The sequence below is a fragment of the Marmota marmota genome, unplaced genomic scaffold (genome assembly GCF_001458135.2).
Source record: "Marmota marmota marmota unplaced genomic scaffold, marMar, whole genome shotgun sequence".
Classification (NCBI taxonomy): Eukaryota; Metazoa; Chordata; class Mammalia; order Rodentia; family Sciuridae; genus Marmota; species Marmota marmota.
In genome coordinates this window covers 30,921,041-30,939,301 of record NW_026000229.1, presented here as the reverse complement: position 1 = coordinate 30,939,301, position 18,261 = coordinate 30,921,041, and the positions used below count along the sequence as shown (strand labels likewise).

The window sequence follows — 18,261 nt, the reverse complement described above, 5'->3', positions numbered from 1 at the left end:
ATTTGAACTTCAACTTAGAGAAGTTTATATTTTAAGACAAGATTAATAAACATACTATGATTTTAGTCCCATATGAATGGACTCTATATGCCAACAATCTTAAAACCTTTCAGAAAGAAAATATAAAGCTTAAATAAAACAAAGTTTTTCAGCCATCTAAATATTTTGTCATTGATGGAATTTGGTAACAGTAAGCATATTGCTAAATACCATGTTTCCAGTTTTCAAGAGCTCGAGGCAAAGCAAGCCATGAGTCAGGGCTGGGTTCAGGTCCCAGCTCTGTTATTAATTAGCTAGGTGGCCTTGGATGTGTCCATTTCCCTCTCTGGGCCTCTGTGCCCTCAACTGTAAAGCAAGATATTTGAACTGGATGGCGTTTGAGGTCTTTCCAGCTCTACTAGTGGACAATGCTAATGCAGTTTCAGGCTGCTTCCTGCCCATCCTGGAGGGCAAGTCTTATAGAGTACACGCCTAATCTGCCCATGGAGAACCAGTACTACCAAAGACCACTTATCTGCTGATCACAGATTCTAAGGAGATTAAAAGATCTGTTTCGGGAAGGGGAAAAACAAAATAGCTAGGGCCAGGTGTTTCATGCCAATGTCATTTAGCAGTTTTTCTTTCCAAACCATGAAGTTTCTTTGGATGTTGACTAGACTGTGGAACTATATGGATTTGGCACTAAGGAAGCCAGGCTGATTTCTGGATCAGATCCTTGTTTTCTTAAACAAGGTCATTGGAAAGGCTGATGTAGTTTTCAGTTTACTTATTAGGAACAAGGTAGAACAAAGCAAGTGGTGATCTTTGCTACCACACACAATAGCTCAGACTTAGGGGCATCTAAGGATACATATAAATCACACCAGGGAAAAACTCTGAGATCACAACAGCTTTCCATCACTTTTATGTTATTTGGTTTAAACCACAAGGGCACTGCCTACACAGCTGAACGCTGTGTAATACTTGTGAATCTTACATAAGCACCTCTATCACAGTGGTGGTCTCTGCTCCAGTTATCAGACAAGGTCTTAGATGGAGAAGATTTTTAGTTTAATTCTGAAATTCTCCAAGCAGGTGATCCAAGGAGAATCCATGTAAGATAAATTTGATCCACAAGAAGGACTTTACATGAACAACCCACATGTAAGGTATTGGTGTGAAAAATTCATGTAAACTCATCTTAGAAGGAAGGAATGGGAATTACAGTCAAATCAAATGTCAACTGGCCATACTCCCAGAATCTCTCTCTTTGTTGATGCCTAGGCTTGGTTTAACTAAGCTTGATTGTAATTTTGTGAAAAGCTTTCCAGTTCCCTTAATCATGAGCAGCAAATGCTTCTGCCGATTAGGTGGAGCAACACAGGGTGTTTGCACAGCTTATTCCAAACTGAGAATCCATGTTTCAATAAAGCTAAAGGCATGGTTTCACATTTTTTTTCTTCTAAGAAGAAGAAGAAGACAAAGAAAATAAACAGAAAATGACTGTACGCACTCCCTTTTCTAACACAAGGACAAGGAGGGAAAGTCCTGACAACGCTCATGTGCACGTCGTCTCCTAACTCACCAACGGGTAAGCCGGTGTAAATGTCGATGACAAAGCCTGGCCTCTGGCTTCCACAGAGTGTAGCAAATTCATCTGCAATAATCGAACAACAGGAGGGGTGGGGATCAGTAAAAGAGCAAGAATTGGCTGAAAGAAATTACTTTTTCTTTTTCCCAAAAGGTTTGGTGTGGAAACCTTTTAAACAATATTACAATACTGAAATGGTCTCTCTTTTGAAGAATTGACAATGAGAAGTAAACCTGGAAATTCCTACAGATGTAACCCTCTCTCTATAAGACAAACGCTGAAGGAAGAATGGTATGTAGACTGATAACGAGGGAGAAGTAGAAGTCTCCACGTCGCATGCCACAGGCTCCTCTGAGCTGCCTCTGAATTGGCTTTCTATTTGAATACTGTTCAGGTCTGAAACCAGAGACTGACAAGAGTGCCTCTCTCCACTCTGTAATGAGGGCTCTATATAGGGTCCAAGGAATGCTTACAGAAGCCATTTTCTCAGTAGACTGGAGGCAGATTGTGGCAAGTTCTTAACATCAGATCTATTAATGGCCAATTCATGTCTATAAACCAACCTCATCATTAATTTGGTTTTTGGACCTGGATTTTACTCGGAATGGCACTCATGTACTCCTGTTCTCTCTCTTCCGTGAATTCATCAAAGTTGGTAATAAAAGATGAGCTAAATGTTATTGGTGATCTGCTCTAACTCTGAGATTTTGTAACTCCAGGTAAGCACGACTGGTAAGGTATGGTATCAGTCTAAATCCAACATGGCCATTGCCTTTCTGGTCATGCCTGGAGAAAATGAGTAAAAGCTTTCTGGAATTATTTGAATTAGAAAATAGCCTGAGCCAGGCATGGTGGCACATGTAAATCCCAGCTACTTGGGAGGCTGAGGCAAAGGATTGTTTGATGCCAGGAGTTCAAGGCCAGCTTGGGCAGTATAGTGAGACCCTATCTCTAAAACATTTTTTTTTCTAAAACATTTTTTAAAATCCTAACATATAGCATGTTATTCTCCTAGTGCTTTATTTTCTTAGACTATGAGTATCCACTTAGAGCAACTGCCACAACAGCTGACATTTGTCATCCAGAGAAATTACAAGAACTCCTAAAATATGTGCAAATTTCAGAGTTAGTGAAAGGCCAAAACTAGATTTGGCCAATATTTATCATGAAGAAGAAATCTTGAATTTTAAATGATGCATATATAGGTTCTTAAAACTCAAAGACAGTCATTTCTGAAAGTAAATATTGTCTATATCAAGGGTTTCCAAAGTGGCCTCCAGGAGAATTGAAATGACCTATTAGGACAAAATAGAAAACAGTTGAAATTCTATTTTTGTAGAATCTGATCTCTTTAAAAATGTATTTTCTGTATATTTTATATTGGAACACTTCTCAAAAAACAAATGCAATTTTCAAGATAACTTAAAACAAATACATACACATACTTTTATATATAAACACACATGCCAAATTTGTATACCCTCCAGATTTTTCATTAAGATTATATGATCCTGAAGACCATTATTCAGTCAGGGTCAGCAAACTTTTTCTTAAAGGACTAGAGTAAATATTTTAGGCTTTGCAAGCCGCAAGGTCTCTGTCAAAACTTTTTAACTCTGCCATGAAAGCAGCTGTAGATAATGGGTCAATAAATTAGTGTGGTTGTGTTTTAATAAAATTTTATTCATGGATACCAAGATTTGAAGTACATGTAACTTGCATATGGCATGAAATATTATTCTTGTGATTTTTCCACCCATTTAAAGTGTAAAAATTGTTCTTAGTTTGTGGGCCATTCAAACACAGGTGGTAGATTGAATTTGGCCCATAAGCTTTAGTTTGTCAACCCTGCTCTAGACACTTTTTGAGGGGTGAGGTAAATCACAATTCTAAGTGGTGGTTATTACATTATTTCTGGAGCAAACAATGGATATAATGGTATAATTTAGTAAAAAAGAATGTTCTGTTGCATAAATGATCAGACAGAATCCAAAAATAAATTTAAAATTTTACATATCACTGTGTGGGATGGGATAGGTACTACAGAATACCTTAATCAATATCTTGCATGGATTAAATTTAATGCAAATCATAATATTGGCAAATGATCCCATCATAATATCTTTGATGCATAACATGTATCACATGATATAAGAATACTGCACCAAATTTTTTACTTTATATATTTATTTAAAGAATATCATTTGGGTCTTTTAAAAAATGAATGACATGGGCTGGAGTTGTGGCTCAGTGGTAGGGCGCTCGCCTAGCACATTCGAGGCGCTGGGTTTGATCTTCAGCACCACATAGAAATAAATAAATAAATAAATAAATGTACTTAAAAAAATGAATGACATAGTATAATTCTTTCCTTTACAAAAAATGTAAGAAGAAATTTTTCTTCTCTCAATATAAAAAAGAGATGTACTTTTTTTCAGTGTTTAATTTGCTCTATAGTTACTGAGGATTACTTGATCAGGTTTCCTTTTTCAAATGAGCTGCTAGGAAGTTTGGAACCAAAGTCACTGCTCATCTCTGGCAACTGTGTAGGAATTCCCGGTTTGGATTTTGTGTATTGGCCTTGTTCCTTGTGTAATTTTCTTACTCTTCTTTGTTATTTGCCTCACAGTTATTTCTTATTTTACAATTGCATCTTTATAGACTGGCCTTAATTCTTTTGGGAATAAGACTAGTTTTGAATATTACATTAAAAACAAGAAGAGTTATTGTTTGTTTATTTATCACTTTGGTTTGCCTGTTTCCAGTCTTTTAATTATTATATGAATTCTGAAACAATGATAACAATGTTTATATTTTTGTGATATGCTGAGTCCACAGTTCTGGTTATGAATTAGGGTACACATTAGTAAGTATATTCTGTGATTCCAGTTTTCAGCTGGATAGACAATGGTTAACTCTGAACTAAACAGTTGCCTTTGTGAATCAATTTTTTCCTTATGCAAATGAGCATGCACACTTTTCTTTCTTTGCTGAGACTGATTTCTCCTAACAATTCATGGGTGATCGATCAACCTCTATTGTTAGTAGTAATGAAGCTAAAGTTCACCTGTGCTTGGGATGGGACACTGTTCACAGGGCTTATTCCAGGCTCGGCCAATGTTGTAAGAGCAGCAGCACATCTTCTTGGTCATATTGAACAAGAGCTCTCCATCACAGGTCTGGTTGTCAGCATAATAGTTTCTGTAGCACAAACTTCTTCTCATATCTAGAAGAGAAAAGGAAAAAAGGATAGGAAGTCGGGAACAGTGGTCCACGTCTGTAATCCCAGCAGCTGGGGAGGCTAAGGCAGGAGGATTACGAGTTCAAAGCCAGTCTTAGCGAAAGTGAGGCACTAAGCACCTCAACAAGACCCTGTCTCTAAATAAAATACAAAATAGGGCTGGGGATGTGGCTCAGTGGTCAAGTGCCCCTGAGTTCAATCCCCAGTACCACCACCCCCCACCCCTGCCAAAAAAAAAAAAAAAAGGATTGGATATGCCCTTGGGGAAGCATAACACATGTTAAAGGGATACTCAAAGAGAAAGCTCTTTTGAGTTGTATTGTAAGCTGACTTTAATAAGGGCAGGAAAAGCCTACTCAGACACAACATTTTAGCTATCAATACTGTTACAAGAAAAGGACTTTGAGGAATGTATTCCCTGGTATTTTATGCCACAGAACTAAGTCATTATGTGGCTGTAGCATTAATAAACTTTACATGACTCTCCACCCTGTCTCCTAGTAACAATTCTCCACTGCTATTTGGCAGTAAGTTTCTCATTTCCGACTCACGATGTTTTAATACTGTAGGTCTGTGCTTTAAATATAATTGTATAAAGATACACCCAAAAGTAAAACAAAAGAAGCACTATTCAACTTTTGTTTGGGATTTTCCAACATTACACTTAAAAGAAAACTCCCAACCACCCACACAAGGTGCTGAAAAATACTTAAGCTCACGGTCTACAGGGGAGGAGGCTCTCAGTGAGACAGTGAGGATGGCAGCACTCAGTCTAGCACTCAGGACCATTTGCTGGGCTTTCTACACAAGAACCAAACATGCCTAACCAAGAAAAACTTAGACTTACCCATGCAATTATTTCCCCCATTCACTTGCATGTAATCTGGAGGACAAATACAGGTGTAGTTGCCAACGGTGTTGTAACATGTCCCTGGGCCACAGATTCCAGGCGTGTCACATTCATTCACATCTATAATCCAAAGAGAAAGTGGTATGTGAATATGAAAACATCACTCTCTGGAGTGGCCTGGTCCTCAATGTCAATACAAATGTTGACACAACAAAGGAGAAAATCCACAGGGCACTTTATAATCCAGATGTGAAAAGCATGTGTTTAGTTCATCAGGGTCCTTCATCTATGCAAATGCATGCAATTTCAGGAAAGAAGGTTTTAGAAAGGAACTCCTGCCTTCTGATAAGAATTCCTAACAAATGAGTCCATAACATCCTCAAAGGCATGCAGAGATGGAACTATACAGAAAGTCTAATTCTCAATATCCTTCAGAAAGACAATGATATCCTTAAGCCATTAACAGCCAGCTTCAGGAATCTCCACTGGTAAGGGAACATGGAAGCAGGTACTTTGTCCCCTTTCCCATTTTCAAATAAAGGGGATGATTTGATGTTTGTTAACTCAGTGAGTCTGAGAGCTATGTCTTATGTACTGGATGCTCAACTTAAATTTAATGAGGTTGTCATGGTCCTGTGTCACTTAATAAGACTTTGGGAGAGCCAGGGGAACTTTTCTTATACAGAACACAAGGACTTCTCTTCCCTAACTACTCATGTGATCCTCGTATCTACATAAAACCCACCGCTCTTGCCCTGGTCCATGGCTCAAGTGCTCTAAAACTGTAAAATGGTGGATATTCTCCATCTTCCCAGTAATAGAGGTGAAGAAGGGCCGCAGAGCTGTCAGCAGTATCATGAAGCCAAAGCTTTCCGAAAGAATCTCATCTAAGTGCATTAGTACAGATGGTTAAGAAGAGGAGCCCTGAACACACAGGTTACTGAAATGGGGCCTGTGCTACTCTCATTAGAGTAGCTTTGCTGAGGACCATGGAAAACTGTTTTGTAGGCATAAGTGGGACTATGGCCCAGCATAATAAAACTACACTTTTCTCAGGAAAAGAAGGAGATTTAGGACTTACTGGAAATGACATCATTTCAGTAACATTAGTGCAAGTGACCACATGTGTGGCATATTTACCTGGCTATGTTCATGATTAGACCACTGCGCTATGTTGCTAAGTCCTCAGTTCCTGGTTTACTGTACTCTGGTTTTTCAGGCGAGTTCTCACTATTTGAAAGATCATGTCTTCCTATGGGGCCACTTACCATCACACACTCGGGTGTCCTCGTTCAGGTAGTAGCCTGTTGGACAGCGGCACTGGAAACTGCCGAAAGTGTTGATACACTTTCCCCCTTGGCACAGCCCTGGCAGCTCCTGGCACTCATCAATGTCTATCAAAAGAAAACAAAAGAATTTCTTCAGCATTGTAAATATATCCAAGGAAATTCAAAATGTGCACATTTTAGGATGAAGGAAAAAGAATTACCTTCCAGTATTACAGTGATAGGGTTTGGGCGAAAGCCTTCTCCTCCAGGGCACAGAATTTTGTACTCAGCTATTGAAACAAAAAATTTGAAGAGAATTATTTCAAATCTAAAATTTCTAGAAATAATATTCTTAAGAGAAATGAACTGAAATATTCACTCTCAGGAAGCTTTAGCCCTCACTCCACCCAGCTGAAGTTAACTTGACATCTTAGTGCACACTGGTCATTTTCTAAGGGTAGTTGCCAGTGTCCTCAGTCTTCGGACCCTCTAATGACTAGAGTCCTTATGTTCTTCTGAACCATTTTTTTCCTTATCTCCATCACTATTTCTTTTAAAATGTTCTCTTTCCCTTTTTATTTTCCATTAAACTCATCTCCATTTGTATGTTCTACTCAGCTTTTCTTCCTTCGAATCACAGCTCCCATTAGTAGTGTTCCTCAGCCTGTCTCCAAAACTTTTTCCAAACAGAGCTTAGGTAAAAGTGCCTCTTTGGGTTCCCATCCCACTGCCCTCCTCAATACCTAGAGAGCGTTCTTACCCCTCTATTTCTACAGATGGCAATATTAATTCTCCTGGTTTCCAAAAGCAACTTTCTATAGTGTCTTTTATTCCACCATTCCTCCATTCCTCCAGGTTTTCCACTCAGAAACATTTATTCCAGTGCCATGCACTGGCACTGTGATACACATAAGAACACACGAATAAGAGTGACCCTAATTGGCAGCAGCATCTTTTCATAATCATGCTGGTCCTTCCAAATCTGATCATCCCTGCCCTAGCCTTCTGAAATCATATGTACCGTGTGCATATGTGTAAGTATGTACACATTCTCTTTCTAATTTTGATACAGATTTGGGGTGGGTGGTTCTTTAAATCGAAGGCTCAATTTAAAATTGCACAGTTATCAGTCCCCTTTTCCAACATGAACTCATCCATCTCTCTGAAAAGAAGAGGGAAGGCAGTGCCTGCTAAGCTCTGGGGCCCATACTGGGGACTTTATCCTAGGAGGTATTCTATGATGCTAAGTAACTTGCCCAGGGTTACATGGAAGCAAGTGGTAGAGTTCTAATTTGAACTTGGTGTGCTCTTTGGCAAATCATAGACCATGTCTGCTCTTGTTTCTTCTATTTTTGAGACTTATGTTAGACTATAGCTCTGATGTTTGGGTAATATTTTGCCTATTAAGCTGCACACTCCTGGAAGATGCAGGATCTAGTCTAATTCATCTTTGAACATTCAAAATAGGTGCAATAGGTACTTGACAAACATTTTCAGAAGAAACGAATAAGTGACCCTTCTGCAAGGAAAAAATTGAGTACCTCCTACAATACATCCCATAAGCAGCAGCCTCTGACTTTTGCCAAAGAAGTGGCATATGACTGAATTGTAATACAGGACTCACTTAGAAAAACAGAAAGTCCTTTTATTTATTTATTTATTTTGGAGATGTATTATTTATGTTTTAAAAATCACATTTGAGAGCTTTCTTTCAAGTCCCACCCTAAGAATGGAATAATCTTCCATTTAATAGTTGCTTAACTAATTACTTCTCTTTTGCCCAGGGATACTCTGAGTTTGTTCCAGAGTTTCCCAAACCACCCGACAGATAAGAAGAGGAGAGATCAACCCATGTGTCCCTGGAAGGGAAGCAATTGGGAAGAGCAACCTCACCTGGAAAATCTTTAAGCCATGCTATCTGCCTGTTTCTCAACAGAGAGAAGTGAGACACTCCCTGTTCCACCTGAGCTTTTAGTGAAAGACAAAAGGGGCACTTTCTGATTCCCAAGTAGGGAATGAGGTCCCTCCATGGGGCGAGAACATGATCTCCCTTTCCTGATGGAGGCATAAAGACTACAGGTGCTCCCTCCCTTGGTGAGTATGCTCTCTTTTGTGAGTCTAGAAAGGAGAACTGGCTCCTTTATTATTGGAATAATAAGGAACAGGAGGATGCCCACTTACTTGTGTTCACAGCAGGGCACAGCTCACAGGGAGTACCCCAGGCTCTACCCAGAGAACAGCAGCAGGAAGCCTTGGAAACACCAACTCCGATTTCATTGCTACAGGCTGTATCTCCATTGTCTCCTCGGGGCCGAATATCCAAATAGCAATTTCCAGAGCGGGTATCTATTTACCGTATATAAACAAAAAAGTGTCATGCAGATTCTTTCTTCTTGAGGGTTGAAAATTTAAACTAATTTCCTAAACTGTTGAAAAACTATGATTTCCTTTTACTTAGAAACTAAAACATGTCCAAGAATATATAATAGGAATTTTCTATATTATTATTTTGCAAATTTTGAAAATAGGATGTTCAATACTATTTAAACATAATAAACAGCCTGCACCTCTGAAAACTTTTTAAGATCTTACCAACACAGCCAACTCGAGTAGGATTCAGCTCAAAATCAGGTGGACAGTCACAGGTATAGCTGCCCGGAGTGTTGATACAGTTCCCACTGATACACGTGGTTGGATCCAGACACTCATTAACATCTAAAACCAAATAGCCAGGGCCAGAATTACCAGTGAGTCAATGTGGGGCCAACATCACCATAAACCACACCACCCAGTCTAGGGCTCCCAACAAGAACTTTTAAGAATCACTAGTTGTAATTATACCTAGAAATGTCATCCTCCACTTCTGAAATAAAACCCCTCAGGAAGGAAATATGTCATAGTCTTTGATCTCCCCCACCCCTAGAACATATTGACTATCCAAACTTGTCATCAGGATAAAATATAACTTTGGAACTAGCAAAAATATTCCAGTGAAGGTAACTGAAGGCAAAACATTGCTGTGACCTCAGTTAACCAAAATTTCAGACACAGGTTTTGAAAAAATATATTTAATATGTGTGGCTTGTTATTTTGTCAAATTAGAGCAAGATGTCCCAGAGAACTCTCTGGAGCAGGTAATTTCTGCTGTTTCTTCCACATAAACGCATGGGGCTTAGAGTGTGTCTTCAAGTCTGCAAAGAGTCTCTCTCTCATCACTGATGCTGAGTTGAATGTTTCCCTTTCAATTTCTATTCCAAAAATTTGTACAGAGTTCCAGATATTTAGGACATGGGTTTTGGCAAATACCACCCCTGTACAATCCTTCTGTCTCTTTTGAACACTTAGGAAATAATCAACACTGGATAAATGGATTCAGAGAATAGAGGTTGGGGACTGGGGACACCTTGTCCTTGGGTGTTCCCTGTGGAACTGGTAACCCCCCCATGGGTTCCAAAACAAACAATTCTTTAGCTCAAATCTCACATAAATTTGGATGGACAGGGCCAGGCCAAGAGAAACAAGGTTAGAATGATGCTGACAGGGACTGAGGTTGACGAGAAGGCATGCACCATGGAGAGGTGACTTCCTGAGGTCTTCTAGAGACCTGATTGGTGTCATCCTACTGCTTAGAAAAGTAGGATATATGCCTAGAGAAGATGTGGGCCTAGGGAGGAATACTCCAGTCCATAGCATTTGTGGGGAGGAGGAGGTGGTGGTGGTGGTCTTGATCTGGAGAGCCACTGAGTCATGGCTTGTTTAGGTGGCTAGAAAAAAAATTCTCCTGACTCTTAAACTCCTACAGAACGGGACCTATTTCCTCAATACCCTTGAACAGAAGGGTGGACCAGGAGAATTACAAATGGCTGTCACTACCAAAGAGGACTAAAGGCAATCTGCTGGGTGCTTGTGGCTTTTCTAATTTTTTCCCTTATATTCCCTGAGAGTCCTTGCTCTTCAAGAAAATGTCTTATACATTAGAAATGGGTAGCTGGACTCTCTGTATCAGCACTCTGGTGACCACTGTCAGGGGCGGGGGTGGGAAGAAGTGGGTATTGCAGTGTAAAAGTACAAGGAGAAAACCCTTGATCCTAGAGCATGGCCGTCTGAAGAAAACTCTGAAAATGCACCCATGAAGAAAAGGAAATGGCTGGGAAGCCATATGGCTGGAGCACACCGAACATTCCTCCACAGCCAGAAGAGCAATTCTAAGGCTTCGAGCTCTGTTCTTTCCTGTCTTTGACTCTTTCCTCTGCATCTTCATATTTAATCAGTTCCGAGTCTGAGAATATGTAGTCTGGGTTCCTGTTCCCTCACCCTGCTTTAGTTTTCTTCTCTGTCTAGTCTTGTATGGTCCCAATGATGCCCCAACTGTAGGGTTCCCTGGGACACCTGGGAGCCAACCATGATAACAGATGTCTTACCTGTGCAGTTTCCACCACTTCTGTCCAGTTCATAGCCTATCTCACACTCGCAGCGGAACAGGCCGGGAAGGTTGTGGCAAGTTCCAAAGACACAGATGTTTGGAAGGGAGCACTCATCAATATCTTGAGGGAGGAGTAAAAAAGGGAGAAGTTAGATTCATTTTTTGCTAAAGAAACTGCCTACTATAATTAGGCAAATCAATATCAGTGTTACCTGAGCTAAACAGGTCAAGGGAGACTAAGTTCTTTTGGTTATTCTTTATATATATATATATATATATATATATATATACTTGTTNNNATATATATATATATATATGGTGCTTTTGTTGTGAGATTAAATTTTAAGCATCACAAAGACTTTTCTTTGTGATAACTTTTATAACCGGCTTTATAATCCTTGCCCCTAGTACTATGGTATGTGCTTGGTATTGATAGACAGCTAAAAACTGCAGATACCCCCTCCAGGCCTCTGCCCTGCTTCACATTAATATCTGCTTATGCAATTGTTACATGGGCACATTTTCAGACTTGAGACTGACTTTAAATAGCCATGACTATTCTGCCAGTGGTGATTTATATTACGAACAAACAAACAAAACTTTCCCTTATAGCATTAAAAGAAGCAAAACTTTCACCGTGACTATTTGTATTACCAAAGGTGGCGCAGTACCTGTTTTCTTTGGATATTTGGAGTAACAAAAGTAAACAAGGCATCAGGCACATGATCAAGAACATAATCTAGTTTCTTGCCTCAGAAGGAGTCTTACATCAACTCTGCATATTAAATATAAGCTGTACAAAGAACCCAATGGTTCCATAACAAAATGAAGTATTTTCATAGAAATACATGAAGAAATTGGTATATATGTTATAGCTGAAGACTGATTCTGAGTTCACATCTTGTTAACGAGCAATGACTATTAGCTAATACATTAATCAGGACCTTGTTTAAACTTCCAAATGATGTTATCACTTGTTTATTTCTACTGAATTCTTTTTAGTTCATTGTAGTCACTAATTATTTTCAAGGAAAAATAATGTGCTTTAAACTTTTAAGTGTTGGTAAAGAGAAGAATCTTAGTTTCCTAACTGAATTTATCCTTAGCCAACAGGTCCCTGGGGTCCTGTTTGACCAACACTTCACAGAAAGACAGAGTCTGGAGCTTAGGGACACCATGATACATGGCATTAGTCCAGGGGGTTCTCTACTGAGCAGGTTTGCAAAATAATACTCCATGTTCATATATGTTAGATGTTTAGAGAATGTTCTGAGACATCCTCAGGTCATTATTTTGTATAAGGAGAAGACTATCTGCTCTGTCATTATTTTAAAGGCTTTATTTCTAGAAACCAAACCATGGTAGAAATTGACAACTGCATTTATAAAGATAATCCTCCAACAGCACACTAAGGGACCTAATGTTACTTTGAGTTCTTTTCCCCCAGCATTAGAAACAGTTGAGTCTCACTGGGTTAGTCACACTTGGATATTCTCTTTTTCTTATTCCTGATGGTATACTCCTGCAGACCATTGGCCAAGACTGGATGTGTAGCTTATGGCAAGACAGCAGACATTTTTCTCTGCCCAAAGAGAAATGGTCCTGCTGGAGACCTAAACCCTCCACAAACCGAACTGACCAACCTAGATGTGAAGCCCCAACAAACCTCAGTTTTTTAAAAAGAAAAGCACCAGAAGTGTTAGGATAACCCAATCTCATGGAGTTCTGCAAGATTCCCAGCAGCTTCTTCAGCAGTTACCTTCACAGGCCTTTCCGTCGGCACTGGGCACGAAGCCCATGTCACATTCACAGCGGTACCCTCCAGGGGCATTGAGGCACTGGCCATTGCCACAGAGATTCAGGTTCTCAGAGCACTCATCAAGGTCTATAGGCAGAAAGAAGCACAAGTCATGCTTTCTCAGATTCTACAATTTTTACAACTGTCAATGTCCTGAGTGCAGCCATGTTTTGTCACAACTTCTATTTGATATATTTAAACTTATTTGCTTTTCTCATTTGAATGCTAATCTTTTTTTAAAAAATTTTTTATTGTTGGTTGTTCAAAACATTACATAGTTCTTGATATATCATATTTCACACTTTGATTCAAGTGGGTTATGAGCTCCCATTTTTACCCCATATACAGAGTGCAGAATCACATCAGTTACACATCCATTGATTTACATATTGCCATACTAGTGTCTGTTGTGTTCTGCTGCCTTTCCTATCCTCTACTATCCCCCCTCCCCTCCCCTCCCCTCCCCTCTTCTCTCTCTGCCCCCTCTACTGTCATTCATTTGTCCCCCTTGTATTATTTTTCCCTTTCCCCTCACTTCCTCTTGTATGTACTTTTGTATAACCCTGAGGCTGTCTCTTCCATTTCCATGCAATTTCCCTTCTCTCTCCCTTTCCCTCCCANTTCACATTCATTGATGTCTGGAAAAATAACCAGTGGTTTAGAAAAAAAAATTGGCACAAATGCCTTTTTTGGTCTTTAAATATCTAAACAATATTCAAAAGCTGACCAGCTTTCACACTGGCCATAGAATAGTACAGATTGGTTTAGTATCCACATGTAAACTCTCCACATACTCAACAGCTTCACATTTCAATTTATAAAGAACTATTTGATAGTATTTGCTATGATTAACTCTAATTATTTTCCATATTTTAATGTAAGTGTCTAGTCAACACAAAGAAAAATAAACTTCTTTCCAGGCAAAGACCTTAAAAAGTGAGTTGCCAAAAGAACTTCAGTACTAATGCTTATGGTTAATAAAAACATTTCTATTTCCAATATTTTTATTATTGTCTACTACAGAGTTATGATGCACAATCTTTTCATATCCTACGTACACAAAGGAATACAATGTTTTTGATATACCAGAAAACTTGCATCATATTAATATCAGATATATTTTATTCTTAAACTTCAAACATTTTTATTATAATTATGCTTTATTCCTGTACACTGTTCTCACCCAGAGCATCTCACCCTGTTAGGTATTGCTCATTCAAACATATGCAGAAAATGTTCCTTAAGGAAGATGTGAACCATTTTACTCTAGTTTCTGAGAGTCCTTCCACATTGGAGAGCCAAGCTTTCTTGCATATTTCATGTAAAACTCAAGTCAACCCAGTGGGAATTGTGTCAGAAGGAGGAGTAGCAGATCAGGGTCACATTACTACAAGATGCCAAATTCTCTAGAATTTTCCATTCTTCAAAATTCCATTTCCACATTTAGCCAACAGAGACTATATCACATAAAAGTGTTATAGAAATATAAGGTATGAAGTGAAATATGTGTATTTCTCCAAATTAACCCATTACATTAACAGGTTACCCTCATAATCAACTTTGTCATTTATTAGAACAAGAACTCACAGATAGGATCTATGACTCTTAATGAAAACCAATACTTCACACAAAACTTAGGTCAAGTAGGATAATTTTGACATATAAAATGTTGCAAGAATTTCCAGGGATCACTTGAATAGTGGCATGAGAAAGAAACTGGGCAAGCAACTTATGTTTACCCTTTTGTTTACTTAAGAAGCCCAATTAAATGATTTGAACGTGTTTGGGAAAATGCTGTTTGCCAAATTTCCATCTGAAGTCCTGAAATGGTCCTGGGATTTTTGGCTTCTTCATAGCTTCTAGAGCAAACATAAAATAAAACAATGACAGATTTCTCCTGCAGAAATTTTTTTTGTAATTTCACTAATAATCACAAGATGAAAATGTGCCAGGAAGAATGTCCTTAGAATTACACGTATGGGTGTCAAATATGATATGCCAAGAAATTTGTAACGTTTTGAACAACCCACAATAAAAAATTAAAAAAAAAAAATAATAAAAAAAAATAAAAATAAAAAACCAAAAATACTTAAAAGATACAATAGGAAAAAAAAATTAAATAAGCTGGGTGTGGGAGCACATGCCTGTAATCCCTGTGACTCAGGAGGCTGAGGCAAGAGGAACAGAAGTTCAAAGCCTGCCTTGGCAACTTAGCAAGGCCCTAAGCAACTCAGCAAGACTCCGATTCAAAATAAAACATAAAAAGGGCTGGAGATGTGGCTCAGGGGTTAAGTGCCCCTGGGTTCAACTCTTGGTATCAACAAAAAATTAATAAAATTAAAAATTGATTTGAAATTCAAAAAAAAAAAAAAAAGAATTACACGTATGGTATAACTGAATTTTAACATGCACTTACTGAGTACTTAAGGAAGGTTGAGGGAGGCTTGCAGCTTTAGACTTGTGACAGGGAGCTTTAACCAACTGAATAACTGAGCACTGTATATTCCAAGGCAAGGAGGAGGAAGGCCAACCCAGGGACAAGAGTGGTGAGCAGGTCCAGGGATTCAGAGGGTGAGCCTTCCTATGCCCGACATATGCATTTCCTATGCAGAACTGGCACAGATGCATTCTTTTTCCTCAGATAATCACTTCCCTCAGAAGTAAAGGCACAACCACCACTTTTGGGCAGTCCTGCCTTAATTTCACTTCCTATTTGTCAGGATTGCTGGCAAATCATCTTAGGTGTAAACAATGAGCTTCAATTGCATAAGTATTCAAAGGCTTTAGACTTTTAGAGAATCTAGGAATTTTCTAAGTGGAAAGAACTCAGAATCCCACTCTCCCCATCCTTAGTTTGTCAGAGGAGGACACAGGGGTGGGGTCCCACAGACAGTGAGGGACAGAGCCAGAAAAGGCTGGGATTCAGTTTTCCTGTCTCCTGATTGGCATTCTTTCCTTGGGGCATAGCTGCCCAATTGAGCCAATTTATTTCTTTAGGAACTTCAGGATTTTATTCTAAACTGGGCTTTAGAGAGTTCTTAAAATTTGGTAAATATCGACGGACTTACAGGAATATGAATCTCTTCTAAGCACAATTTTCAGAGATGATCAGAACCTATCAATGTAGTAATTCTGTAATCTTTTCCTTTCCAATTTTCTAAGGCCAAAGATACCTTTATTTTCATATGGCTTTCATCTTCCATATTTAATCTGGCATTTAAGAAAATTTTCATTTGGTTTAAATGGAGAATCTCCCATCATTATTTATTTTTATTATTAACAATATGTTAATTTTGTAATTAAGATTCTAATTTACAAAATATTTTAAATTTTTACTGAAATGTTTTCAAGGTAAAAAAAATATATATTTGTAAGAGACTGTGTATCATGGGCTTTGGGGTGCTAGGAGAGGGTAACTCAGCCAACATTCACTTTTCCATTTTGTGACCATTTGTGTAAGTCACCTTCTTAATGCCTTACATTCTCATTGTGTAAAAAGTGAATGAGAAAGATAATATGGTCATAAAATAGAGGCATTTCTGAATAAAATGTTTTTACATGTGTGTGTATGTGCATGCATGCACCAATTATTATTAATTGCTTCTATACCCAACTTGGGCCTAGAGATGTACTTCATTATAGAGGTAATAAAAGGGGAAACTGAGCCATAAGGAAAACAAACAAAATCACTGTATTGAAACACTTCAATAATGTGAAGGAAACCGCCCACGCTTGCCAAGAACATCTCTTTCTGTGCAAATGTTCTCTTCCCCCACAAGTTTGCTCCACACAGAAAATTCCTTTTTAAGATTAAGAATATGCATAAGCCAAGAAAAGCAAAGAAATTCAAATTTTAGGCTGACACTGCAACCTCCTTAACCCCACCAATCCTTTGCCACAAGGTTCTATGAGCCCCGCTCCCTTGAAGGGCAAGGGCATGGGCTGAGCAAGCCCTGTGTGCAGGCTCTGTGTGCCCCATGTGAGTCTGCCACTCAAGGGAGGATTTGTGCTCTGAGCTGCTATGGCCTGGTACTGACATACAGGGAGAGGCCATATCACCCACACAGGGCCTGCCTTCCGGCCACCTGGACCTCCATCACGTGGATCCTGATTCAGCAGAGCTGGCACACTGCAGTCTCCATTAGGGCTGAGGAAGAGGATGTAACAGCAAATGGAGAGGCCAAGTGCAAAGGCTACTTGGATTTCTTAGTTTGGATTGAAATTTGGGCCAAATCTATTAACCGAACACCCATGGAGTTTTCACAGGCTGACAGCCAGAGGAGGAGAATTAGCAATGATAAGAAACTAGAAGGAAATGAACACCAATTCTCACTGACTGCTGGTGGATGAAGTCCATGATTTTCTCCCATGGACTTGAGACCCACCAGAAACATTTCTCACATGAAAGGAATCAGATAGTTGGAGAAATGCATTTATCCAGAAACCCAGCTATTTTAATTGAAAACAATTCTGATTTTATTCTACCTAATGGCATGCTTTATTCACTAAGCATATGATAGCAGGTAGGTTCTTACAAAGGAGCTTGTGGGAGCCAAGACCTGCTCAGGATGGCAACCAGCAGCAACCATTTTTTTTTCTTCTTCCAATTACAATTATGTAGAATGAGCAGCAGGAGGCTTATATTGGGTCACAGGAAAATTGCAATCCAGTCCGCTTCAGCCAAGGATAGAAGGGCTGTGCTTTAGGATTCCAGCAAAGGAACATTCTCTCTTGGTTAAATCAAACATTCCTCTCATCGATACCCACAATTTGGACAAAGCTTAAGGAGAGTAAAAGAAACCCTGAGCATCTGTGTGGGCTGGGAATGTAAGTCAGTGGGTGGATTCTTAACACTGCTGAAGTGATTGGGGGGAAAGCCATGTTTATTTGTTAAAATGGAAACAATCAGTAATGACAAGGAAGCTGAAACATTTGGACAAAGCTGTGATGGAGCCCAGAGGACATTCTTCAGTTCTCATGAAACAAAGCTCCTCCTTATGAAATAGCATGAACGTTTTCCTAATTCCTTTCCAGAGTGCTCATTAAAAAAAGTCTATATAAACAAATAAATAAGTAGACATATTCCCTTTGTCTATGATCACAGCACAGTT

At 39.0% G+C, this 18,261-nt stretch overlaps 1 protein-coding gene across 1 annotated transcript in view; it reads right to left on the bottom strand.

Moving 5' to 3' along the window:
• Fbn1 (fibrillin 1) overlaps nt 1–18,261 on the bottom strand; it is a 228,871-nt gene that overhangs the window by 45,461 nt on the left and 165,149 nt on the right. Inside the window, exons 33-42 of the mRNA XM_048793250.1 lie at nt 13,739–13,788; nt 13,112–13,277; nt 11,351–11,473; nt 9,522–9,644; nt 9,111–9,275; nt 7,151–7,219; nt 6,930–7,055; nt 5,659–5,781; nt 4,638–4,796; nt 1,565–1,636 (exon numbers count right to left, since the gene is read on the bottom strand). Of these exons, the coding sequence (XP_048649207.1) occupies nt 1,565–1,636; nt 4,638–4,796; nt 5,659–5,781; nt 6,930–7,055; nt 7,151–7,219; nt 9,111–9,275; nt 9,522–9,644; nt 11,351–11,473; nt 13,112–13,277; nt 13,739–13,788 (1,176 nt within the window). The remainder of the gene's footprint in view (nt 1–1,564; nt 1,637–4,637; nt 4,797–5,658; nt 5,782–6,929; nt 7,056–7,150; nt 7,220–9,110; nt 9,276–9,521; nt 9,645–11,350; nt 11,474–13,111; nt 13,278–13,738; nt 13,789–18,261) is intronic.